This window comes from Lichenostomus cassidix, chromosome 14 (assembly GCF_008360975.1).
Source record: "Lichenostomus cassidix isolate B80296 chromosome 14, HeHo_3.0, whole genome shotgun sequence".
Classification (NCBI taxonomy): domain Eukaryota; kingdom Metazoa; phylum Chordata; class Aves; order Passeriformes; family Meliphagidae; genus Lichenostomus; species Lichenostomus cassidix.
This window is the reverse complement of record NC_139495.1, coordinates 10,028,517-10,048,776: the sequence shown is the minus strand read 5'-3', so window position 1 is coordinate 10,048,776 and position 20,260 is coordinate 10,028,517. Positions and strand designations below refer to the sequence as shown.

General features: G+C 37.9%; 1 protein-coding gene across 6 annotated transcripts in view; it reads left to right on the top strand.

Moving 5' to 3' along the window:
• Positions 1-20,260, top strand: part of CLEC16A (C-type lectin domain containing 16A) — a 60,234-nt gene that overhangs the window by 30,819 nt on the left and 9,155 nt on the right. For 2 of the 6 annotated variants that reach the window (XM_085074847.1, XM_085074850.1), the window contains exons 18-22: positions 2,749-2,869; positions 7,168-7,319; positions 8,052-8,256; positions 8,976-9,143; positions 14,106-14,252. In XM_085074847.1, coding sequence (XP_084930973.1) covers positions 2,749-2,869; positions 7,168-7,319; positions 8,052-8,256; positions 8,976-9,143; positions 14,106-14,252 — 793 coding nt within the window. The other 4 variants (XM_085074852.1, XM_085074849.1, XM_085074851.1 and 1 more) reach the window with 4 other exon arrangements.

Genomic DNA, 20,260 nt, shown 5'->3' with positions numbered 1-20,260 from the left:
TTACTTATTATAAGCCACACAGCATTTTTTATCACAGCAAGTTGCTTGATAAAATACCGTGAATTATTTTGAAAAGTATTATTCTTAGAAAGCAGAGATGCTTCCTGGAATTCTCTCTGAGGCATTTAACAGAAGCAGAAGGATACTTAGAAATGGGCATTAGTGGAAAATGACTCTTCCTGGATTTTCATGTGCTAAATAAGGAATAGCTGAACTTCTGTTGGTGGAAATAAAAAAAATCAATATAAATATTCCTATAGATTCTTTGGGATTAAAGGGTCTCTATCATCAGCAAGAATTCCCAGAGTACTTCCTTGTTGGTCCTCCTTCCCTGGTCACATTGCACTCAAATTTCAGTAGCTCCTTAATTCCTGTGCTACTTCCTTCCAGCCAGGCTGCCTCACCTTGGCTGAATTGCCACAAGAATATGCTGAGCTTAGGTATATCTTGTGACACTGCTGATGCCACTTAACCTGTTGGGGTTTTGCTGATGGTTTCAAATGGAATTAGATTCTGAGCATCCTCTGACATGATTCCAAAAAAGTTCTCAAGTTTTATTTCACTAGCAAGTGAAGTTGTCCCTTACTTTGATTATATTATGAGTTCTTAACTGTTAGTATCTTACTTCTTCCTTGCTGTAGAAAGTCCCTGTAAGTGGCAGCTCTTCTCTTAACTTTAGGAGGAGCTCTCAAAAATTTCACTTAGTGAGATCTTGGGAATGTAGTAATATAGTGGTAGGTTTCCCTGCAAGTTACTGTTTCTTTGCACATGGTACATGTATATAAATGAGGAAATCAGCATCATGATGCAGAGATCTTTAATGTAGGTAGAAATCCATATTTGTTCCAATTTAACCGTGAAAAGTCAGTTGAAAAAATTCTAGGCCACTGAACTTTGCTGTTGTTTCATTGAGATCTGATAAAATGTTATAGAAAAGCACAATATATTGATATTTCTAACAAACTGAGGGCTGTCAGTGTTGTAGGAAGCACAGCATAGTTCTCATTTAATCTGATGTTCCTGTTTATTTTTTTTCCCAGTAGCTAAAGCTTATTCTCTGCTCCTGTACTTTGTTCTGCACTAAGTGTAATTACATGTTTGGAGATGAATGCCATTAGTTTTATAGGAAATGAATGTGATAAAAATTAATGCAGTCTAGGAGGAAGAAGTCTGAGGGGGAAGATAAATGAAAGCTGGGTGATGGTTGCCCTCCAAATTTAAAAACAACCCAAAACAAAATCTTACTGGATTTGACTTTTGGGTAACCAAAAATGCCAAGACTTTCCTATTCTTGATTGAATTCGGCAAGTTTTAAACCAAATACTGTGATTTCTGGAAACATCTGATAGGAAAACTGTTTTATAGTAATCCTGTATAGTTTTGGTAAATCCACAGTGCATTCTGCCTAAATGGAAGAGATCATCTCCCATTCTAAAGTGACTCTGTTCTTATGAATTAAGTAGTATTATTATCATATTTTTGTTAGAAACCTTTGTCATCCTTTGCTCCATATAATCATATTGCCCTGTTAGAATTCAACAGCATACCAAAGTCATTGTTTTGGTGTCATTTCATGAAAGAACCTGATACATGGCTTCCCTCTCTTCATCCCTGTTCTGCCAGAAGTTTCTGGAAGCTCTGCTAGTAGAGAGCTGGCCAAGCCCTCACATTTCTGCTTCACATGAGCCAGTGTTCTGTTGATTTTTAAAATAGAGGGGTGAAGGGTTTTCCCTTAAAGCACTTGAGATTTGTTTTTCCTAATAGTTCCTGCAATCTGGGAGTTTCTGGGCACTGCAGCTGTTCATGAATTCAATGCTTTTACTGTAAGGCAGCAGTTAATTTACAGTATGCCACAGAATTACTCTGTAGGAAACTCTTAAAAAGCAGAACACCGGAAGTAATAAAAAATGATTTTTCATTTGCTATACTGAAAATGCAGTTCTTGTAGGGAAAGAGGATTATAAATGGTGCCTTTCAAAATGTGGTTAATAAAATGATTGTTCTTTAACACTTTGGGTCTTTGCATACCATATGTCATGAATCTGTAAATCAAAACTAGCTTATTCATTTCACAAAGCAGCTGTTGAAAGTTTCTTGGGACTGGTGCAGCTTTCAGAATGCATAGCCCTGATGAAGACCTTCTGAGAATATAAATTAAGTGCTCCAAGAATGTTACATTACATGTGGCTAGTTTTGATGAGCACAGCAAATTAAAATGCAAAAATCCCCACTGTTTCTCTCTTTACTTGTAGACATCTTAGCTAGACTTGGCAAGAAATGTTATTACTGTTTTAAGTTTAAAATGTGAGACTCTCTGAAGGTTGCTTGTGTAGGTATCTGTAGCATACAAGCGTTGTAAATACAGTCTTAAAATAATGATTAAGGAAACAAATCCAAGATTGTTGATTTTGTTTAAGCAGCTCCTGTAATCACTTCCCTCTCAGTCACAATCTGTGTAAGTGTGCCAGTTGGACAAAAGCTCTGCTGCTTCTACCTTATTGGAAATAATAGGATGTTTCAGCTTCCTTAATATGTCTTTTTTTTTTAACTAAGTTGGAAACTACGTTTTACTTTCTCAGTTTTAAATGTATTAAAACTTTAATTTCAATTTTAGATGTGTTAAAAAGATTTACTGTAGGCCAGCAAACTTGAGACTTGTAAAAGCCGGTATATGTTTGTAAGATTCTGTTAAAATATGCAGTATTGGGTGTAAAAATATTTTAATATTCTTTTCTTTCATTTCTCAAGGCAATCAGAGTTTTCTTTATGCTCCGTTCACTGTCACTGCACTTGCAAGGTGAACTAGAAACTCAGTTACCGCTCACAAGGGAGGGAGATCTGATAAAGGCAGATGATGTTCTTGATTTGAGTAAGTAGTCCCTTAATTTTCTAAATAGTCTGACATGAAAAAAAATTACTTTTTTCTCTTCTAAACTGCTCGTTACTGCTATTCTTACTTAAACTACCTGAATGGAAGTAGTACAGTGTTGAAGTTTTACTGTGTATCATAGCATAAAAATGTATTTTCCCATTTGAGTCTTTCACTGCCCAAACAAGAGAGACAGGAAAATACCAGCATTTTGGCATAAAGCACATGGATACACATCATTGCATGGGTGCCACACCTGGGGAGGAGACTTTGCAGTGAGCAAAGTGTGACCCAAAAAAATACATTTGTGTGCCTTTTTGAATTATTTTTACTTTGGAAATATTGTTGATGTAACAAATTTTCTCAATCTTTATTAGTACAAGGCTTTAAAATTCTTCTCAACATTAAGATGCCTTCAGTGTTTGAGCTTGTTTGTATACAAATACAAAGGGAGTCAAGAGGGAGTAGAGCTTAACATGATCCAGGAGTGGTTTCAGCTACGGTTTTGATTTTGAAAAATCCTGCAAACCCATTAAAATGGCTTCTTTCTTCCTTTTGCCTGAATGCAATAATGGTGTCTTATGGAGTTTGATGAGAGACATTAAAGTTTCTTGAAGCATTTTTAATATTTTAATGCATGTATGCTGAATGTAAACCTTTAGGTGTAGTTGCGAAGTTGTCAGCACTATATATGAATTCATGTATAGAGAGTCAGGTAATTCCACAGAAGGTTCATTCTGTATTGCTGGATGCTGTCACCAGAATTATACCTAATGTTGTTTTTCAGTGCTTTTCTAATCTAAATTATTTTGAAGCAGTTGAATATTATGTGATAACTGTACACTTTTTGCCTTACACTGCCTGTGAGGCTGTAGGTGTCTTAGCCTTATTTAGCAGCTCACTGTGTGAAGTTCACTGGCAGCTCAGATTAACAGCCTCAGTGCTTGGTTTCAGGTGGTAACAGGATTCTGTTGGTGGCAAGGTTTTAAATGCCACGGCCAAGAGGCAAATGAGGATACATTTAAAGCTGTTATTTCTTTGCTGAAACTGAAAAAAGGAACATTATTGTTAAAGCTCCTTGCTCACTCTGTCTCTGCCAAGTATACAGACTTCAAAAAGGCCTTCACAGTCAACATTTTTTTTTAAAGATTTGAGAAAAGTTTATGATGGAATACCTGAGGTTGGGAGGAACCTCAGGAGATCATCTAGTCTAATCTCCTGCTCAAAACAGGGTCAGCTAGAAGAGATTGCCCAGTACAACTTGTCATATTTGCAGCAAAGAGAGTAAAAACCAAAATGTAGTGCAGGTGTATGACCAGGGACACATCCTCTAATTTCAGCTAAGTGTACTTCATGGGAACAAGGTGGATTCATGATTGGTTGCTTTATTAAGAAAGAAGAATGTCATCCCCGCTGGGCTGCCTGCTGTTGGGAAGAGTTCTTGCTGTGAAGTGGGAGGTGCTGCATTCACTGTCTCCAGCCTAATGCTTATCTTAGGCCACCAGCTGTGCATACAAAGGGCTAAAAGTTTTCTGTAAGAGCTTTTAGAGTCTGCAGATGATTTCTGGAATTGTAATGACTGTAAATTGTAAAATCATTAAAGGTCAAGCCCTGAGGCAGATCAGGTGCATTTAGACCATCTCAAATAACTGTTATATTTATAAAGATTTCTTACAATACAATCTTTTCAGGCAAATATTTTCATAAACACAGGCAACTATTTTCACTTAATTTACATCTCAGCACTGCAGGCAGCTGAGGTCTGTGAACTCTCCTTCCTTGGCTGTATTTCCTAAAACTTGGATTTTTCTTGGAGAAAATCCAGAGAAATCTTGGATGCGTGTCATGTCCAGATTGGTTACAAGCTTCATTTTACATGAGGAGAAATTAGCCATTGCTGTTAATCTCCAAAAGGACACCCCAGTTCTTTGCAGCAGTGTCACATCAGGAAGCCATTCAGCCTGTGGTTCACTGTAATCCCCAGACCAAATTTGAGTAGTACCAAAGTTTACTGGGCTAGATATTTTCATCTGAATGTGGTTGGGTATCTGTAACTGTTTCATAGCGTAGCTGTAAGTATTCTCAGATCAGTTCAGTGGAAATGTGTTTAACCACACTTTCTCTTCTGTTTTTGTCATCAAGGATGACAGCTTATGACCCTTCAGCAGCTGTGAACTAGAAACAGTCATGTAAATGGACCACATTCAGTTGTGTAGACTCAAAGGATTCCTGTAAGAGTTGCCTAGTAAATTAGTGACTTTCTGTTCTTTGAAAGACTTTTACAGTAATGCTTTATTTGAAGGTGTTGTCAGGTCTAAAATTAAAAAACTTTCTGTTCTGGAAAGCCACTTCTGTCCTTTAAGTTCTTGAAGTACTGCATTTATGTAGTTGGGCATTTGAATTTGTACAGCAGGTATTTTAACTTGCTTGCTATTGCTCTAAGAACTTTGTAAATACTGGTCAAAAAGTAGTATTTGAGAATTCCATAGCTGTTTGGTGTTGTGGCCTGTTTGTTGAGAATCTCCTAATAGATTCAAAATTCATCAGCCTGACATTTCGTATTTGGAAGGGTCCTGATCCAAGCCCTTCATGTCTTGAGAAGAATAGGACTCCTCCAGGAATTCAAGTCAAGTGAAATAAATATGTTGATGGACTAAATGGGTTGAAGAATAAAAGAGGCAATAAATAAAGTGTATGAAGTTAAGAAATATCCAGTTCTTGTCTAGTGTCTCAGCTCCTTCTCTAAACGAGATTACTATAAGAACCTGTGAAAGATTTAATGTTTGCCAATCCTGTATGGATTTCTTGAGCCTTCTAGGGCTTTGAGAAGGTAATAGCAATCAATCCTCATGTTAACTGAATCACGTTCTGTATGTATTCCATTTATTGATTAAACTTGTTTTCTCAAATTTCAAAAGCTCACAGTAAATTCACACTGGTTAGCATTAATTATCCCCTTTTAATTGTGTTAGGGTTTTGTATTTCATGCCTTTCTTTCCTACCACCCAATCAATTTTAAATGGATCCTGCTGGTAAAGGGTAATTAGTGGATTCATAGACATGTTAGTTGGAATCAACCTCTCACTTGTGTTGCAGGGTTTTTTTGAGGGAAGAGGAGGTTGGTTTTGGTTTTAAAAAACTTGAAGACCTTTGATGTAAATTCCACAATGTCTCTGCATAACCTGATGCACGAAAGAATTTCTTCCACCTTCCAACCATAATCTGTGGCTGTTGTCTGTTGTTGTATTACATGCCACTGTGAAGAAATGTACACTTGTAGCTTGTCCAGCAGATGTTTCTAGTATGAAATATGCTGTTAAATGCTTGCTTAGATGTTTGGATAAGTAAATAAGGTCTACTGTTTTGTATAGGCTTCAGAATATTTTACTTGCTGTAAGTTGTGCTAGATGAGAGAGAGGGAAAAGACCTGTGTGCATCAAGTATATGAATGAGAGTATCAATTTGAAGCAATAGAAAAAGCAACTCCTAGTAAAGTTTAACAAAGGGTGCTAGGAGTTTGCTCTGGCAGTTTAAGGGCTGCTTAGTAGATTTCAGCTGGTGTAGAGAAGGTGATTTAGTCCCTTTCTAAGCATCATGGTTTGAACTGGAACTGGGGCAGTGAGGAAGTGCTGGAGGATGTCTTTTGGGGCTTTTTGGAGGGGTTCTGGAGTTAAGAGAGGGTATGTTTATTCAATATGAGCAAATAAAACACATGGATGAAGGAAAAAAGTCACTTCATTTAACATTGTCAAAAAGCTGCTACAATTTACCTGGAGAGTCCAAAATAGTCTTGAAGTTTAAGGGTGTCCAACAGTCAGAATAGTCAAGTTTCAGACCTGTACAAAAGTAACTTGGCTCAGGAGCCAAAGTTCATAACAAGGTAGAAGTAATGGCCTGCAGTGGTGTAGGATCTGTCTGTGGCTGTTAACAAGACTTTTTGAGACTTCCACTTAGTGAAATTGGCATTATCTCACCCCTGAGATAAACAGAACTTTCGTACTGAAAAGTAATGAAGGTGGTAAAGAGAAAGCAAGGTGCATATAGAACCCATCTTATATTTAACTTGAAAGATGTCTGAACCAATGTTGTTTAAATCTGTCTTGTCATTTCTATGTAACTATGATAGGGAAAATAAAATACCTGTTAAAAAGCAAACAGAAGCTTTAACTATGTGTTGTCAAGATTGTTCCATTTTTGTATATTAACATTTTCTGTTATGTAAAATGCCCAAACCCCAGAATCCTCAGCTTCAGTGATTATGTAACCTTCTTCCTTCCTTCCTTCTTTCCTTCCTTTAGATAACAGCGATCTAATTGCTTGTACAGTCATAACAAAGGATGGGGGTCAAGTTCAAAGGTTCCTGGCTGTGGATGTTTACCAGATGAGTTTGGTTGAACCAGATATTGCCAGACTTGGATGGGGAGTAGTTAAGTTTGCAGGCCTTTTGCAGGTAAGAGAAGTTGTAGTCTGGGTGGTTAGCTTTCCTGAGCTGAATATCTACATTTTACGTTGAATAAATAGTAATGCCAAAATCAGCTTATATTTTCAAGTTCTGTACCATGCTTACTTGTTTCTTTGGTCACTAGTCTTTTTTCTGCTTTCTTCCTTTAAAACATTTCTGATTTTTGAAGAAGTTTACAATGCTAACTAGAGACACAATTGCATATGAGGTAACTTCCCTAATATACATTGGGCTCATTTGAACACTGAAGTTTCATCCGGTTAGGATTGAGTTCCAAGGACTTTGCTTAAGTACCACATTAATGAACTCTCCTAGAGTTCTGATCTTCCTACACAGGTAGGGAAGGTGACAGGTTGTGATTTCAAAATGATCTGTGTTTATATAATTGATTTCAAAAGTTTAGGAAGTTTCTGTCATTTATCTCTTTCTTGCCTTAACCATCACTGTTTATATTTCCTGAAAATTTGCTCTGCTCAAATAACTTAATTAAATTTTAAACTGACTCAATCTCTATAAATACGGATTTCTGAAGAGGTAAATCCAAGTTGTACAACTTGCAATCTGTTTTGGTTTTATTTTGTTGGGTTTTTTAACATGGAAACTGTCTTTGTCAGAGCTTTAATGGGACATTCATAGGATTTTCTTTCAATGTTAATAATTAATCTGTAGTTTAGAAAAGCGTACATTTTCTTTAACTACTTGCCTTCTGTTTCTCCTTAGGATATGCAGGTGACAGGAGTAGAGGATGACAGTAGAGCTCTGAACATAATAATTCACAAGCCCGCCTCAAGTCCTCATTCAAAGCCCTTCCCGATCCTCCAAGCTACGTTTATTTTCTCGGATCACATTCGCTGCATTATCGCCAAACAGCGTCTGGCCAAAGGCCGAATCCAAGCTCGGCGCACAAAAATGCAGAGAATAGCAGGTGAATGGGGGCTCTGAAATGATTCTGGGAGACGAGACTTGTCTGTCATTGCAAGTCACTCTGTAATGTAAGGGTGAGGCACAGTAGGGAGTGGTGGGCCACTGAAAACTCTAAACCAGCACTGAGTTTCCAAGGAATAGATGTGGGTTCATATTTAACTTTGAGTTTACAAAGTGGATATGTCACACTTCTGTTGCTTCATGTAAAGATTCAAAGCAAGTTTGGGGATAATACAAATCTACTTGATATTAAAAATTTTAGGTTGAGTGGTAATGCAAAGGCAATTTTTTTCCAGTTTAAAGCAGATTGTCTCTTTAAATGGCTTTCTGCAGTGCTCAGTTGTAACTAATGAATTACTTTATTTGTGCAGGAAGAAACAAAAGGGGTTTTTTATTTTTAATAACTCTGATTTTTTTTTTTTTTTTTTTTTAGTGCAAGGGGCTTCCTGTAATCCTGTTGGGTTTTTTTTCCTCCACTGTATTTTGAGGCTGCCTTAGTGTGAATGTAGTGTGGACAGCAGTGTAGAAAAGGTTGCCGGAAGCATTGTCTCTCTTGTTTGTCAGTGCATTTGTAACCATAATTAAGAGGCAAATGCAGGCAAGTTATGTTAAAAATCTGGTTTAGTCTTAGGATCCCTAGCAAGCTATCAACTTTATTGTCGCTTCCTCTTCCTTTTATGTATTTGAGTAACAAAAATTATCAATTGTGGTTAAACATAGCTCTCCTGGATCTTCCTGTTCAGCCTTCAACTGAAGTTATGGGTTTTGGACACAGCTCTGCAGCTGCAGCCCAGCACCTCCCATTTAGATTCTATGATCAGTCCCGACGTGGGAGCAGTGACCCAACAGTGCAGCGCTCTGTCTTTGCATCTGTTGACAAAGTCCCAGGTAAGATCAGCATTCCTTAACAAGCAGTTTCTGCTTTGTGATTTCTATCTGCAGAAACTCTACTGTAACTTGTATAAACAATGAAAAGCTTATTGTGATGTGGTCCTGAACACACGACTCCAGGATGAGACTTACAGAAAAACTTAATCCAAGAGAAACAAGTAATGCCTGGGTGTGTGTTCTGGGTATGTTGTGAGTAATACTCCATTGCAGTTTCCCCAGGTGTCTTAATATTTTGCCTTCCTTTACAAATCGACTGAGTTTAAATCATGTTTTGCATATTCAGTATATATGCAACACATCTGTCAGTTGTGTATATTTCCTCCTTTAATTTGGTTAGGAATGTTTTCATGCCGGATTGTGAAAACAGCCAGGATGCTGTGCACTGCCTCATTTCCCTCAGAGTGAGCAAGACAGACAAGGGCCACAGCTATTCATGAAACATTACCTTGGAATTTGGATTAAAGGAATGATTCTAAATCAATGAGCTCTTTGCTTTTTTTGTCTCCTTATTGTCTATTTCACAGGCTGACTTCTCTGCAGAAATTCTTTTGTAGATGGTGAAATGTTCTCTTTATGGGTTGAGTCATTTTGAAGTGGAATCTCATACTACTGGAAAGTACTTAACTGTGCTGTATTGTACAAAGGTTCTCATTACCACTTGCTCCCAATCATTTCACAAAACTCAGCATATATCTTAAAATGTGATTCAGTGATTCAGTATTCAAATACCCAACTTAGAACACAGATGTTTGACTGCTTTAAGACTAAATTGAAGCTCAGTTTCCCTGAGTCCTGACTGGAGAACAGAAATTATAAAACCATAGATATTGCCAGTCAGTTGCCAGTTTCAAAGGCAAGTTTATGTTGTGTGATGGGAGTGTATTTCCTTATTTGACATGACTTCCATGGAAAAGGTGTGGTTGGAAAGATGCCAGCGTTACTGTTTCAACTTTCTCTAGGGAGAGTGCACTTGTGTTCCTAACAGGTGACTTCATCTACTAATTTGGAGGAGGGTACTGGGGATGATGCAACACAGTAGTTTGTTGAGGCAGCCACATACTTTTTTGAATTCCAGGAAATGTAGACTTCCACTTGCAGATCCAGAGGGAAAGGTATTTTGAAGTTTTTATATGATACAAATTACGAGAAATGACGCGCAGAACTGGAAGTATTTGAAATGCACTTTATGACAAGTAGTAATGGATTAATATACTGTTTTACATCTGATTACAAAACAAGTATCAAATGTGGGTTTATTCCCTTATCTTTGCTAAGGAATGAATAAGGTTTCCTAGTTCCTAGTGATTTTCATAGGAATCTGTTTGTGCTTATCCCTTAATCAGGCTTGCAGTGATTTTTGCTTCAGGAGAAGGATTTTGTGGCTTTTTAAAATTATTGGACAAGTTGCAGTTAAATTACTGCTTCATGTATTAATTTTTTACTGCTACAGCTCCAACTGGTATTTGAGTTCTGCAAAGCTCAGACAGTTAATTTGGTTGTACTTTCAAGAAATAAGTTATTCTTTCCCTTGGTGATGATGTCCTTTGTAGATTTAAAGGAGAGCTATGTTTTTGGCAATATTTTTAGAGGACTAATTACTACTTTTGGTAGGACCATGTTGGCTGTCAGAGCTGTACATCCAGCATGGTTTCTAAGAAACTAACAGTCATATAAATGTTTTCATCCCTTCTGCAAATTTCAGTCTGTGAAGAATTTTAATGTAGCTATTGAATCAGTTCCCTCATCCCTCTTGTCAATTAATTTAGAATTTTCAAGAACACTCACTGCAGTTGTATCTGGTTCAGTTTCTCTCATAGTGCCTACGTAAAGCTCTCTATATGTCACTAGAGAGCCTGCAATTACTTTATGTGTTCCCTTATTGTTGTCAAACTGGGCTTCATTTTCCTTTACTGTTTGACAAAGTCCAAAGTTAAAATCTGTTCTGTCTGGGGGGAAGAGGCTGAAGATTGTCATAGCTTAAAACTGGATTTTGTGCAAGACATAGGAAGGGTGATGGGATTGTAGCTGCCTGGACTGTTCACCATCTCATGTATTAGCTATGTGTGAATATATTGTGCTTTTGAACCACTCTTCGTGTAAATAAAGAATTATACTGTTTTCAAAGAAACCAGCAGATTTGGTAGGGGCCCTGTGAACATAGGGCTTCTATTGAAAGTGAATAAATAATGACTTCCTCTTCAAGCAAACTCAAGAATTAGTTTCAAGTGTCAGCTCTATTCTGAGATTTATATACCCAGTGTGTCTTAAGGGAAATCTTAATGATTTCCAGCAAAAGGTACATCTAAATATTTTAAGTGTGGTTGCTTACCTACTGAGTAAATTTATTTTGAAAAGCAAAAGGAATCAATAGACTTCTCTTACTATTTTTTCCATTGTTAATATCTTAGTAGGTAATGATGATAAGGTTTTGAGGGAAAAAAGTAGGAAAAAAGCTTCTTGTTAACATTAGCGTGGCAAGCAAGCCATAACCATTTTAAAGTCTGAAGGAAAAAATCATCCATAGCTTTGGAATCCTTTGTGTAGTATGAACTAATATTCCTGTCATCATCAGATGAACCTTCTAAGTGTTATTGTACTTCCCATAGCTATGATTAATTCTGCTCACCTTTTCTTTGCAAGTATTTCCTGAAGGAGTTTCCTGATTGGAATATTTGTTCTTGGTCAGCAGTTTCCCAGTTACAGTATTTTGAATGATTTAGGCTTACCTTTCCCTCCTATCTAAATTAGCTTCCTGTAGCACACTTAAAATCCTTCCTCTGCAGTTGTTTTGGGAGAGAAAATATGTTGAGGTCACTTTGAAGCAAATGCTGTTGTGTAAGGACATGAATCCATGAGTGCTGTTCTGCAGAAGCTTTGGGCTGGCAATCCTGCTAAATCAGGCCAGCTTTCCCTAGGACAGTCATGGGAGACTTTGTTTACTATTTTGGACTGTTTTGATGAGGATAGAAAATTTCTTCTCCATTGCAGTGCAAACCTTTTGTGGATACAGAATGCTCTGGATTGGTGCAGTTTTTACCAGCACTGTAAGGGAAGCTAAATCTCGTGATGTAAGCACTTCTATACCAGTGGCTTTAGGAACTGTTCTTAATTTCGTTCACTTCAACAGTTAGCTTTGCCCCACTAATGTGGTCACAAATCCACTGGTATTATTCCATGTTTCCACATCGTAACTGGTATTTCCAAATATGAAGTGTGTGTGAGAAAACTAATGGACATTTTCTGTGATTAAAAACTATAGCACTCAGGTCCAGTGATACATGTAGAAGTCTTTCACATTTGAGGTAGTTCAGTTTGTGGTTAACTTTTTTGCAGACTGTCAGGCGTCACTGTGTGTAACCTCAGTTTAACTTATCTAAATGATTGTAGAACATTGATCAGTTTGGTTTCTGAAATAAAATACGTGGATTTATTTACATTTATGGGATAATTAACTCATCAGCAAACTATTTCGTTTTTAACTAGAAGAGATATCTTCTGCCATGGTGGTGATTTAATTCTTTCAAGTGGTGTTCATCTTGAACGTAATGAATTGTAACTTAACTTGATAAAAGTGACATTTAGATACCTATCTAAAACTATGATGCAGTGCTACAGAAATTCAGATAGCATTGTGTTTCTGCAAGTGGTTTTGAGTCTAGTTCTTGGGTAAGCATGGGAGGTAGAAAGTAGGAGGTGAGACTGCAGATCAAGTCAGATTATTAATGGTACTGATGTTTGTTAGCTTGTTTCTGTGCTTTCTTCACTGTGTTTTTTCACTTGTAGCACAACCTGTCAGTGTGTTGCTCCTAACAGTGTTTTCCTGATGTCATATCTATGTTTTGCAGCCTTCAGAGGCTTCTTGTGACATGTCCATGGAAACTGAGTTTTCACTGGCTGCCTGCTGTATGGCACCAGCACATTCCCCATGTAGGAGATTCTCTGAGTGAATCATTCATCCAGTGCCATGGGAGATTCCCCATATAAAAGGATAAAGAATTGTGTGGTGCATTTGCCATCTTACCTGATTGTCACATGCTTTCCTTTCCAATGCTGACTGTGCAGTGAAGGCAGCAAGTAGTATATTGTGAGGTGTTTTATGGTGCATGTTGTGGCTACTTTCAGTAGTTTACAGGACTGACAAAAAAACTTTTGCATTAGTACTTTTTCAAGGGGGAATGAGGAGGGCTGCAGAAGCTGCACAGTTGTGTGTATCACCTGACATACAGCCCAGGGTGATGACACTTCTTTTTCTGTAAGTGCAGCAACTTCTGAAAAGCTGCTTGCCATCAAAACCTGGAGATGATTATAGGTATGTAGTTGTGAAGGAGAAAGGAATGAATGCAAGGTGGTTAGGAAAGAAAAGGATGCTACAGTGCAAAGAATTTGAGGAAGTATTCGATTAAAAGCCAGAAGAGACAGCTCATTTAAGAAGTGCTGTCAGATCACTATATAGACCTTTCCAGTCTTCAGACTGGAAAATGTTTAGCTTGTGAGAGGCTGGATGAAATTCAATGCCAGCATTAGATGTGATTGATTAAAATTTCCTGAAGTTACTTCTAGTGAAAAATGTAGGCCTTCTGTCCAAGATGTTTTTTATTCACTTTTGACTTAACCATTTTCCGTATGTTAAGGTCTGTGACCATGAATATATTGACTATATCAAAAATGAAGAGTTTTGATACCTTTTGACTGTTTGTGCAAGCTCTAAATTTTAAAATACTTTGAATCCCTTAAACACTACCTCCTTGCTCATTGATCAGCACTTGTAGCCTGTTTTTAGTAAGACACATTCAGATTTTCTGGTTTCCAAGATGAAGGTGGGAGAGGGCACATCCTCCGGGTGACTAGGTGACGTTGGCACCACTTTGATACAGTATTTGTTTTTATCTGTTCCCAGTTTGTTCAGTAGCTCAACTCTGAAGATAATTAACCTGTAAACTTCACTGTCCTGTTTTGCAGGCTTTGCTGTAGCCCAGTGTATAAATCAGCACCATCCATCCCCACTGTCGTCACCATCCCCTTCCAGTGGCAGTGGCAGTACAGGGCGCTGTGATTCAGTGACTGCAAGCTCGACATCCACTCCTTCTGCTGCACAGAGCCCAGCAGGTATTCACTCACCATCTTCAGCTCAGGCACTGAGGGGTACAGAGTAGTTTATTGTAAAATTAAGTTACTATGGTATTGGATTAAAACTAGTAGGGCTTTATGGTTTTAGACCACTGAATCAACTAAGCCAATTAAAACTAAATTGTGGTGCAAACTGCAGTGATCTCTTCAGCTTTCTGGAACTCTAAATACTTGGCATCTTTCAGTGGAGATTTTAAGACTTCTGTCCTAGAACATACAGTTTATAATGTTGTGGAGGGATTTTTTGTTGGTGGCTTGTTTTAACTGAAGAATTGATTGCTTTGAATGTAAACTGGTAGCCTTTCACCATAGTGAAAAGTTGATCTCCACATGAAGCATCTTTTTTTTTTAACTGAGTGACATTTGCTTTTGTGTTCTTATCTGATTCTCTTGTTAATTTGTAAAGACAGGCCAAATAGGAAATATTTGGAAATTGTTATTTAGGATGTTAATATTGTAAAACTTTTGCAATAACACTCTTGTGGCTGAACAACATATCTCAGGAGACTGTTTCATTGGTGTAGAAGAGGCTGCAATACTAATAGACTGACAGTGTAACTTCCCCAAATGCAGGTTGCATGTGTTTGCATTGGTCAGTCTATTAAGTGGGTATGCTTAAACTGGAACTTCTTGTTGTATTATTCCTCCTTTCTATGTAGTAATTGTAGAGAATCTTGCCATAATGTCTGCTCTGAGTGCAAATTGTGTGAGGCAAAACCTCAGGCTGGAGACTAAACAAGAAGTAAATCCTGAAGAGTGCATACTGAAATGCTTTCATGCTAGAAGTGACCTACTCTACATCATTTTGGTTTCAAAACAATAGAGGTAACTTGTTTCTCAAGACGTTTGCAAGCAACCCCTCACTTTAATGGTCATTTCCAATGTTGATCACTTGTTGAGAGGGTTTTTCTGGCTACCCATTTTAAGACATACCATTTTGCCTTTATTTGGAAGGCCCATGTATATCTAAAATTTGTTGCAGTCCTACAGGAAATGATGCAACCATTGCTCAGTATTGATTGTTTTAAGATTTCACTAAACAGTGTCAGCAGATCAATCTGCATTAAATGTTTGAAGTGAGTATCCCTGCGAGAAATACTGCTGGAAAGGGTAAGGAAAGGGTGCTGATGAGGTTAAAGAACAATAAATACGTAAAGCAATCTAGCACCCAGACTTTATATTGAAAAGCATCTGTTGCCTTGAGAGACCAACATATAGTCAAAATAGTCCTTCAATGTGTAATTGCAGAATAAAATTTGGCATGTTTTTCTATATGCATCCATTCAACACTTTGGAAGCAGTAAATGTGCATAATACTTTAAAGCAGCTGCCCTGGTCTGTACCAAACTGCTTAGTGCAGTTGCAGGCAATAATGAGCAAGTAGTGGTTTAAAAGCTGTGGCTGAGTGGCTGATGGTGTATCAAGGTCCTTATAACTCAACTGGTGAGAATTCTGAAATCCCTGGAGCTAGGTCTTTTGTGGAGTGGGAATGTAGGAAGGCTTTTCTCCAGCCCCTGGAGCTCTCCTGTCACTTTTTGCTAATCGTCAGTGTCAGATCAATGCTGTGGTTTGTTCTTGGGAACAATGTTTCTGCATTAACTGATCGACCAGATAGCTGTAAGTTTGTAATAAATGTTCTCCCTTTTATAGTATTTCTATGTAACTGTGATCTCTAGTGGAAACTTGCCAGGAACGTGGCATGAGAGACGGGGTCTGTTTGGCATGTCCAGGTAGCTGTTCTGTGGGCTTCTGCATGAACAGAAGTCAGCTGAAATAAGTGGCAGTGCCATGAGCACTGTCTGTGCTCTGTCAGGTCATACTGACCACTCAGCTGGGATATGGAAACAATTGTTGGTATTCACCCACTTCAATGGGTGATTTGCCCTTTGCTTAACCAGTTGAGGACAGTTGAAGCTAAACTGCCTTACTCTGCTGTGAAGCATGAGAGGAAACTTGCATGATGTGAAGAGGCTCCTTTGAGGAGCAAGTAACCAGTAGCTGATGAGCAGCAAGCAGTTCCCAAAATCTATTTTATGTCCCAGGGTAGCACTTGAATGCTGCTGCCATCTGTCACATTTGACTCTGTCTCATTTCCCATTCCATTCTGAGCACATACAAACTTGTAGGAGCTCTCTGCCCCTCCTTCCCTGCTCCCCTGTTTGCTCTGGCACCTACTCAAATTGTTGAGCATGAAGAGCATCCTGGGTTACTCAGGAACTTCAGACAAGAAGGCCAGACAAGATAAAGGGGAGATGCCTATCTGGAATTCAAGGAAACTGCCTCAACTACCTTCCTTACAAGCAACATCTTAAACCACACAGCTTTTTATACTGTGAGGTTGTAATTATAGTGTCCTAAGATACTGTCTGTTGACAGATTTCAGCTGGTCAGGGTTTGATATATTTGAGATGATACTTGTAACTCTTCACAGAGTTGTTTCAGCAAGTAAGATTTGGAACACAGACACCATTTTTAATATAAAACAGTGATAAATGAGAACAAAATAAAGACAAATTGTATGTTAGTTAAGAGAAAACCGTGTAACATAGAATATTGTGGTAAGATAGGAAAAGGCTGAGGGCAGCCTAAACCTAAATAAGTTACAGCTGTGCCCCTAAACAAGCGAGGTAGACAATTTTGTTAGAGAATGAAGCAGAGAAAGCAGATGTGTAGGACTAATTAGAAAAGGCACCTGTGGATAGGTTACTGACCAACGGTAATGTAATAAGGAACACCTGTTATGCATGTGAAGAAAGAGTATAAAAAGGCATACCAGCGATAATAAATTGCTGATGCCTAAGACCATCTTGTGTGTCAGTGTTTGAGTCCACCATCAGGATATATATTGATGATTAAACAGCAAAAGAGCTTTCAAAAACATCACACAAAAAGGTACGTTAATTCAGTATTTTGTAAAACCTTGTTATCACTCCTACCTGTGTCAAACGGTCACACAGTGTTGCATCAACTTTTTTGTCATGAGTGAAATAAACTCCTATGATCCCTGAGTTTGTTGGCTATACTACCTAAGAGTTGTCAGACTGTTTTATGGCACAGATATTTTAAAGCCTAGTAACCTCCCCCATTTGCAGTATCTGGGAATTAAGCCCTTTGCAAGATCACTGTTCTTTAAAATTGAAAACTCAGAAGTCATTTCTTAAAGCAGAATGCCTAGCAAGACAGAAAACTTCGTATCAGGTTCTGCAAGTGCTGCTATCAGGTTGTTTTTTTCTTTGTATTTACATGATTTTTTTTTAAATTAGCATGTCCTTTTGAAGTGTTGCTATGCACACGGTAGAAATGTTCTCTTGGTAGGCAGATTTGAGTCATTAAGTTTCAGAGCTTAGAATACAGTCATGTCTTGGCTACCCTTGCTGGAACTGCGCACTTCTTTAAAGTGCTTATTTTTAAAAATGCCAAGGATTAGATATAGAAGCTCTCTTACTGTAAGTAAGCAGTCTTCCAGAATTATGAATGTGTTAATGTCATCTATGCTGTATTTTATTACTTTTTAAGATGTCTTAACTTTTAAAAAGCAATTGGCTTCAGTACTTAAGAAAATGTTTACATTGGAGGATTAGATAAAGAGGACTTCACAAAGCACTGATCTGTGCCACTTATGCTCTATTTCATGCTTCTGGCATATATTGGTGATAAAAGAGCTAAAATAAGTACTAAAAGCTGTCCCTTGTTGCAGAGAACATATTGGATTCCAGTCTGTAAAATTAAATTTCCATTCCAAGGAGAGGATGATTAATCAAGCATGGAAGCCTATAAGAGCAGTGCCTGCCTTCCTGTTGAAACTATCTCTGTCTCTTCCCTCTATAGTCAGTAATGTAAATGTGGTTTGACCTTCTGTTCTATGATGCTCTAGTAATTTTCTAACTAGGTGAGGAAGTACTTTTGTTCTTAGAAAGTTTCTTTTCTAGGAACTTTCTATGCACCAAGCATCATCATCTGAACTGCTGCTATCTTTTCAAAGCTTGTGTTTGTCTTTATGATAAACCAAATATAAATGCTACTGTTGGAAGTGAGAATAGTAGGGCTGAATGGTCTGAAGTGTTGTCACCTGCTCAGTACTGCATCTCATATAATTTATGGCCTGGGGAAAGGAGAATAATTCTCTATCACCAGAATTTGTGGTAAATAACTTCTCTCAAGATTTCTGAAGCAGGTGAGTAGATTGTAATGCAAATATATACCTGCCAGCCCTCCTTGGTGTAAGTGCTCTTGGTATTGCCAGATATAGCCCAAACTGTATTATGAACATTTTCAGATAGGAAGCAAAACTTAAATTAATTTCAACTCATTTATTTCTAAGCAATGAATACTTCCAGCTTCAGAAGTATTTCCCAAACTTAGAAAGCTCTTGGTGTGGTGTCAAATTGTATTCAAGATACCAGCAGTTACAGGTGTGTCCTTGTCACTTATTCTTGTTGCTGCTCTAACATTTATCCTTTGTCTTCATTCCAGTTTCCCTTCCCTGTGTCATTGTTCAAGCCTCTGTATGATTTATGGCTGTGTTTCCCTCAGTAAGGTCTGGCAGGAAAGGACGCCGGCGGGTGTTTAGTCTGTCGGAGGCTGACAGTCACGGCGGACACTGGGTTTAGGCCTTCCAGCAGCAGCTGCAGCAGAAACTCCCGCAATACCCACTCAGGCAGGTTCCTCCATAAGCCTTCACAAGCCCATAACACTCAATAGAACATGTTTGCTTTCCATGCTGACAGCAATGACAGTGAGGTAGGAAACTGAAGAAAGCTTTTTAATGTTTGTCTCTACCTTTTGTTTTGGGAGAGCTGTAAATTAATTAATTAGCTGTTCTGAAAACATTACCTGCAGTTTCTCCTGTATATCTGAGCTCTCTTGCCAAAGGTGGAAATTGTGCTATCAAGCCTCCAGCTTCAAAGCAGCCATGTCTTCATTTGCACAGGACAGCCCTGGCTGTAGTGAAATTTAGTAAGCACAGGCTCCTGAATGGACGCTAATGCAGGTCTTTGGCCAGCAGCAAAAAATCTATTTATAGCTCAGGTAAAAGGGACAGGCATTCCCTGTCATACTCTCAGCATGAGAATGTCCTTGGACTCTGATGGCACAGGCTTAATATTCCTGTCATCAAATTCTGGCAGATGACTTTATGGACTGTTTAATTGTCCTCACCTGAGGAGCCTAGGGGAGAGCACATGCAAAAAAGATGTGGAGATATGCTTCAGATGACCTTTGTTATTTAATGTATTTCAACTTGTATCTAATTAATTTCTTTTGTTACTATCATGGCATGAAGATACTTTGCTAGTATTATATAAACACCCTTTTTCATCTTCATAGATTTAATTTGCAACTTTTTTTTAATGTCTTGTTATTTGTATTTTTGTTATCCTTTCATACTATGTTGCTGCGCAGCTTAGGAACCTTCTCTGTGGGTGATACTCATTCTTTAGTTCTGTTATGTTAAGAAGGATTATTGTGAAAGAAGATAGAAAAGAACAGAAAAAGGAGAGTGTTTTAGTTTTGCTGTCATGATAATCTTGTAGCATTAAAGAAGTGCTGAAAAACATGTAAGGCTACTGAAGGCTCTGCATCCAAAGAGAGCTAATAATACCCCAAAACTTGAAAAAGTACACCTTGTTTTCAATAGTTACAATAAGTTTAGGGGTATGGCAGGGTGTTTGTTAGAACTAGAAGTTGAGCTCAGAACCATTTTAAGAAACTGACTTCACACTCCCTGCTTTTGTTGCAGATCTGGCATACATTTTGTGCCTTTACACTCTTGCTTAAATACATGGGGGCTGGGGACAGATAAATAGAAATGCTGTTTTCTAGCTTTAGGGTACCTTTTGATATTTAGTATTTTAGTACCTTTTTGATATTTAAGAGTAGAGCATATCTTAGTGACTGGTGGTTTTATCCATGGAAGAATTACAGGTTTTTTTTCTTTCTGTCCAAAAGTCAAACTGGAACAAAGTATTAGGAGTTTGGGTTTTTTGAAA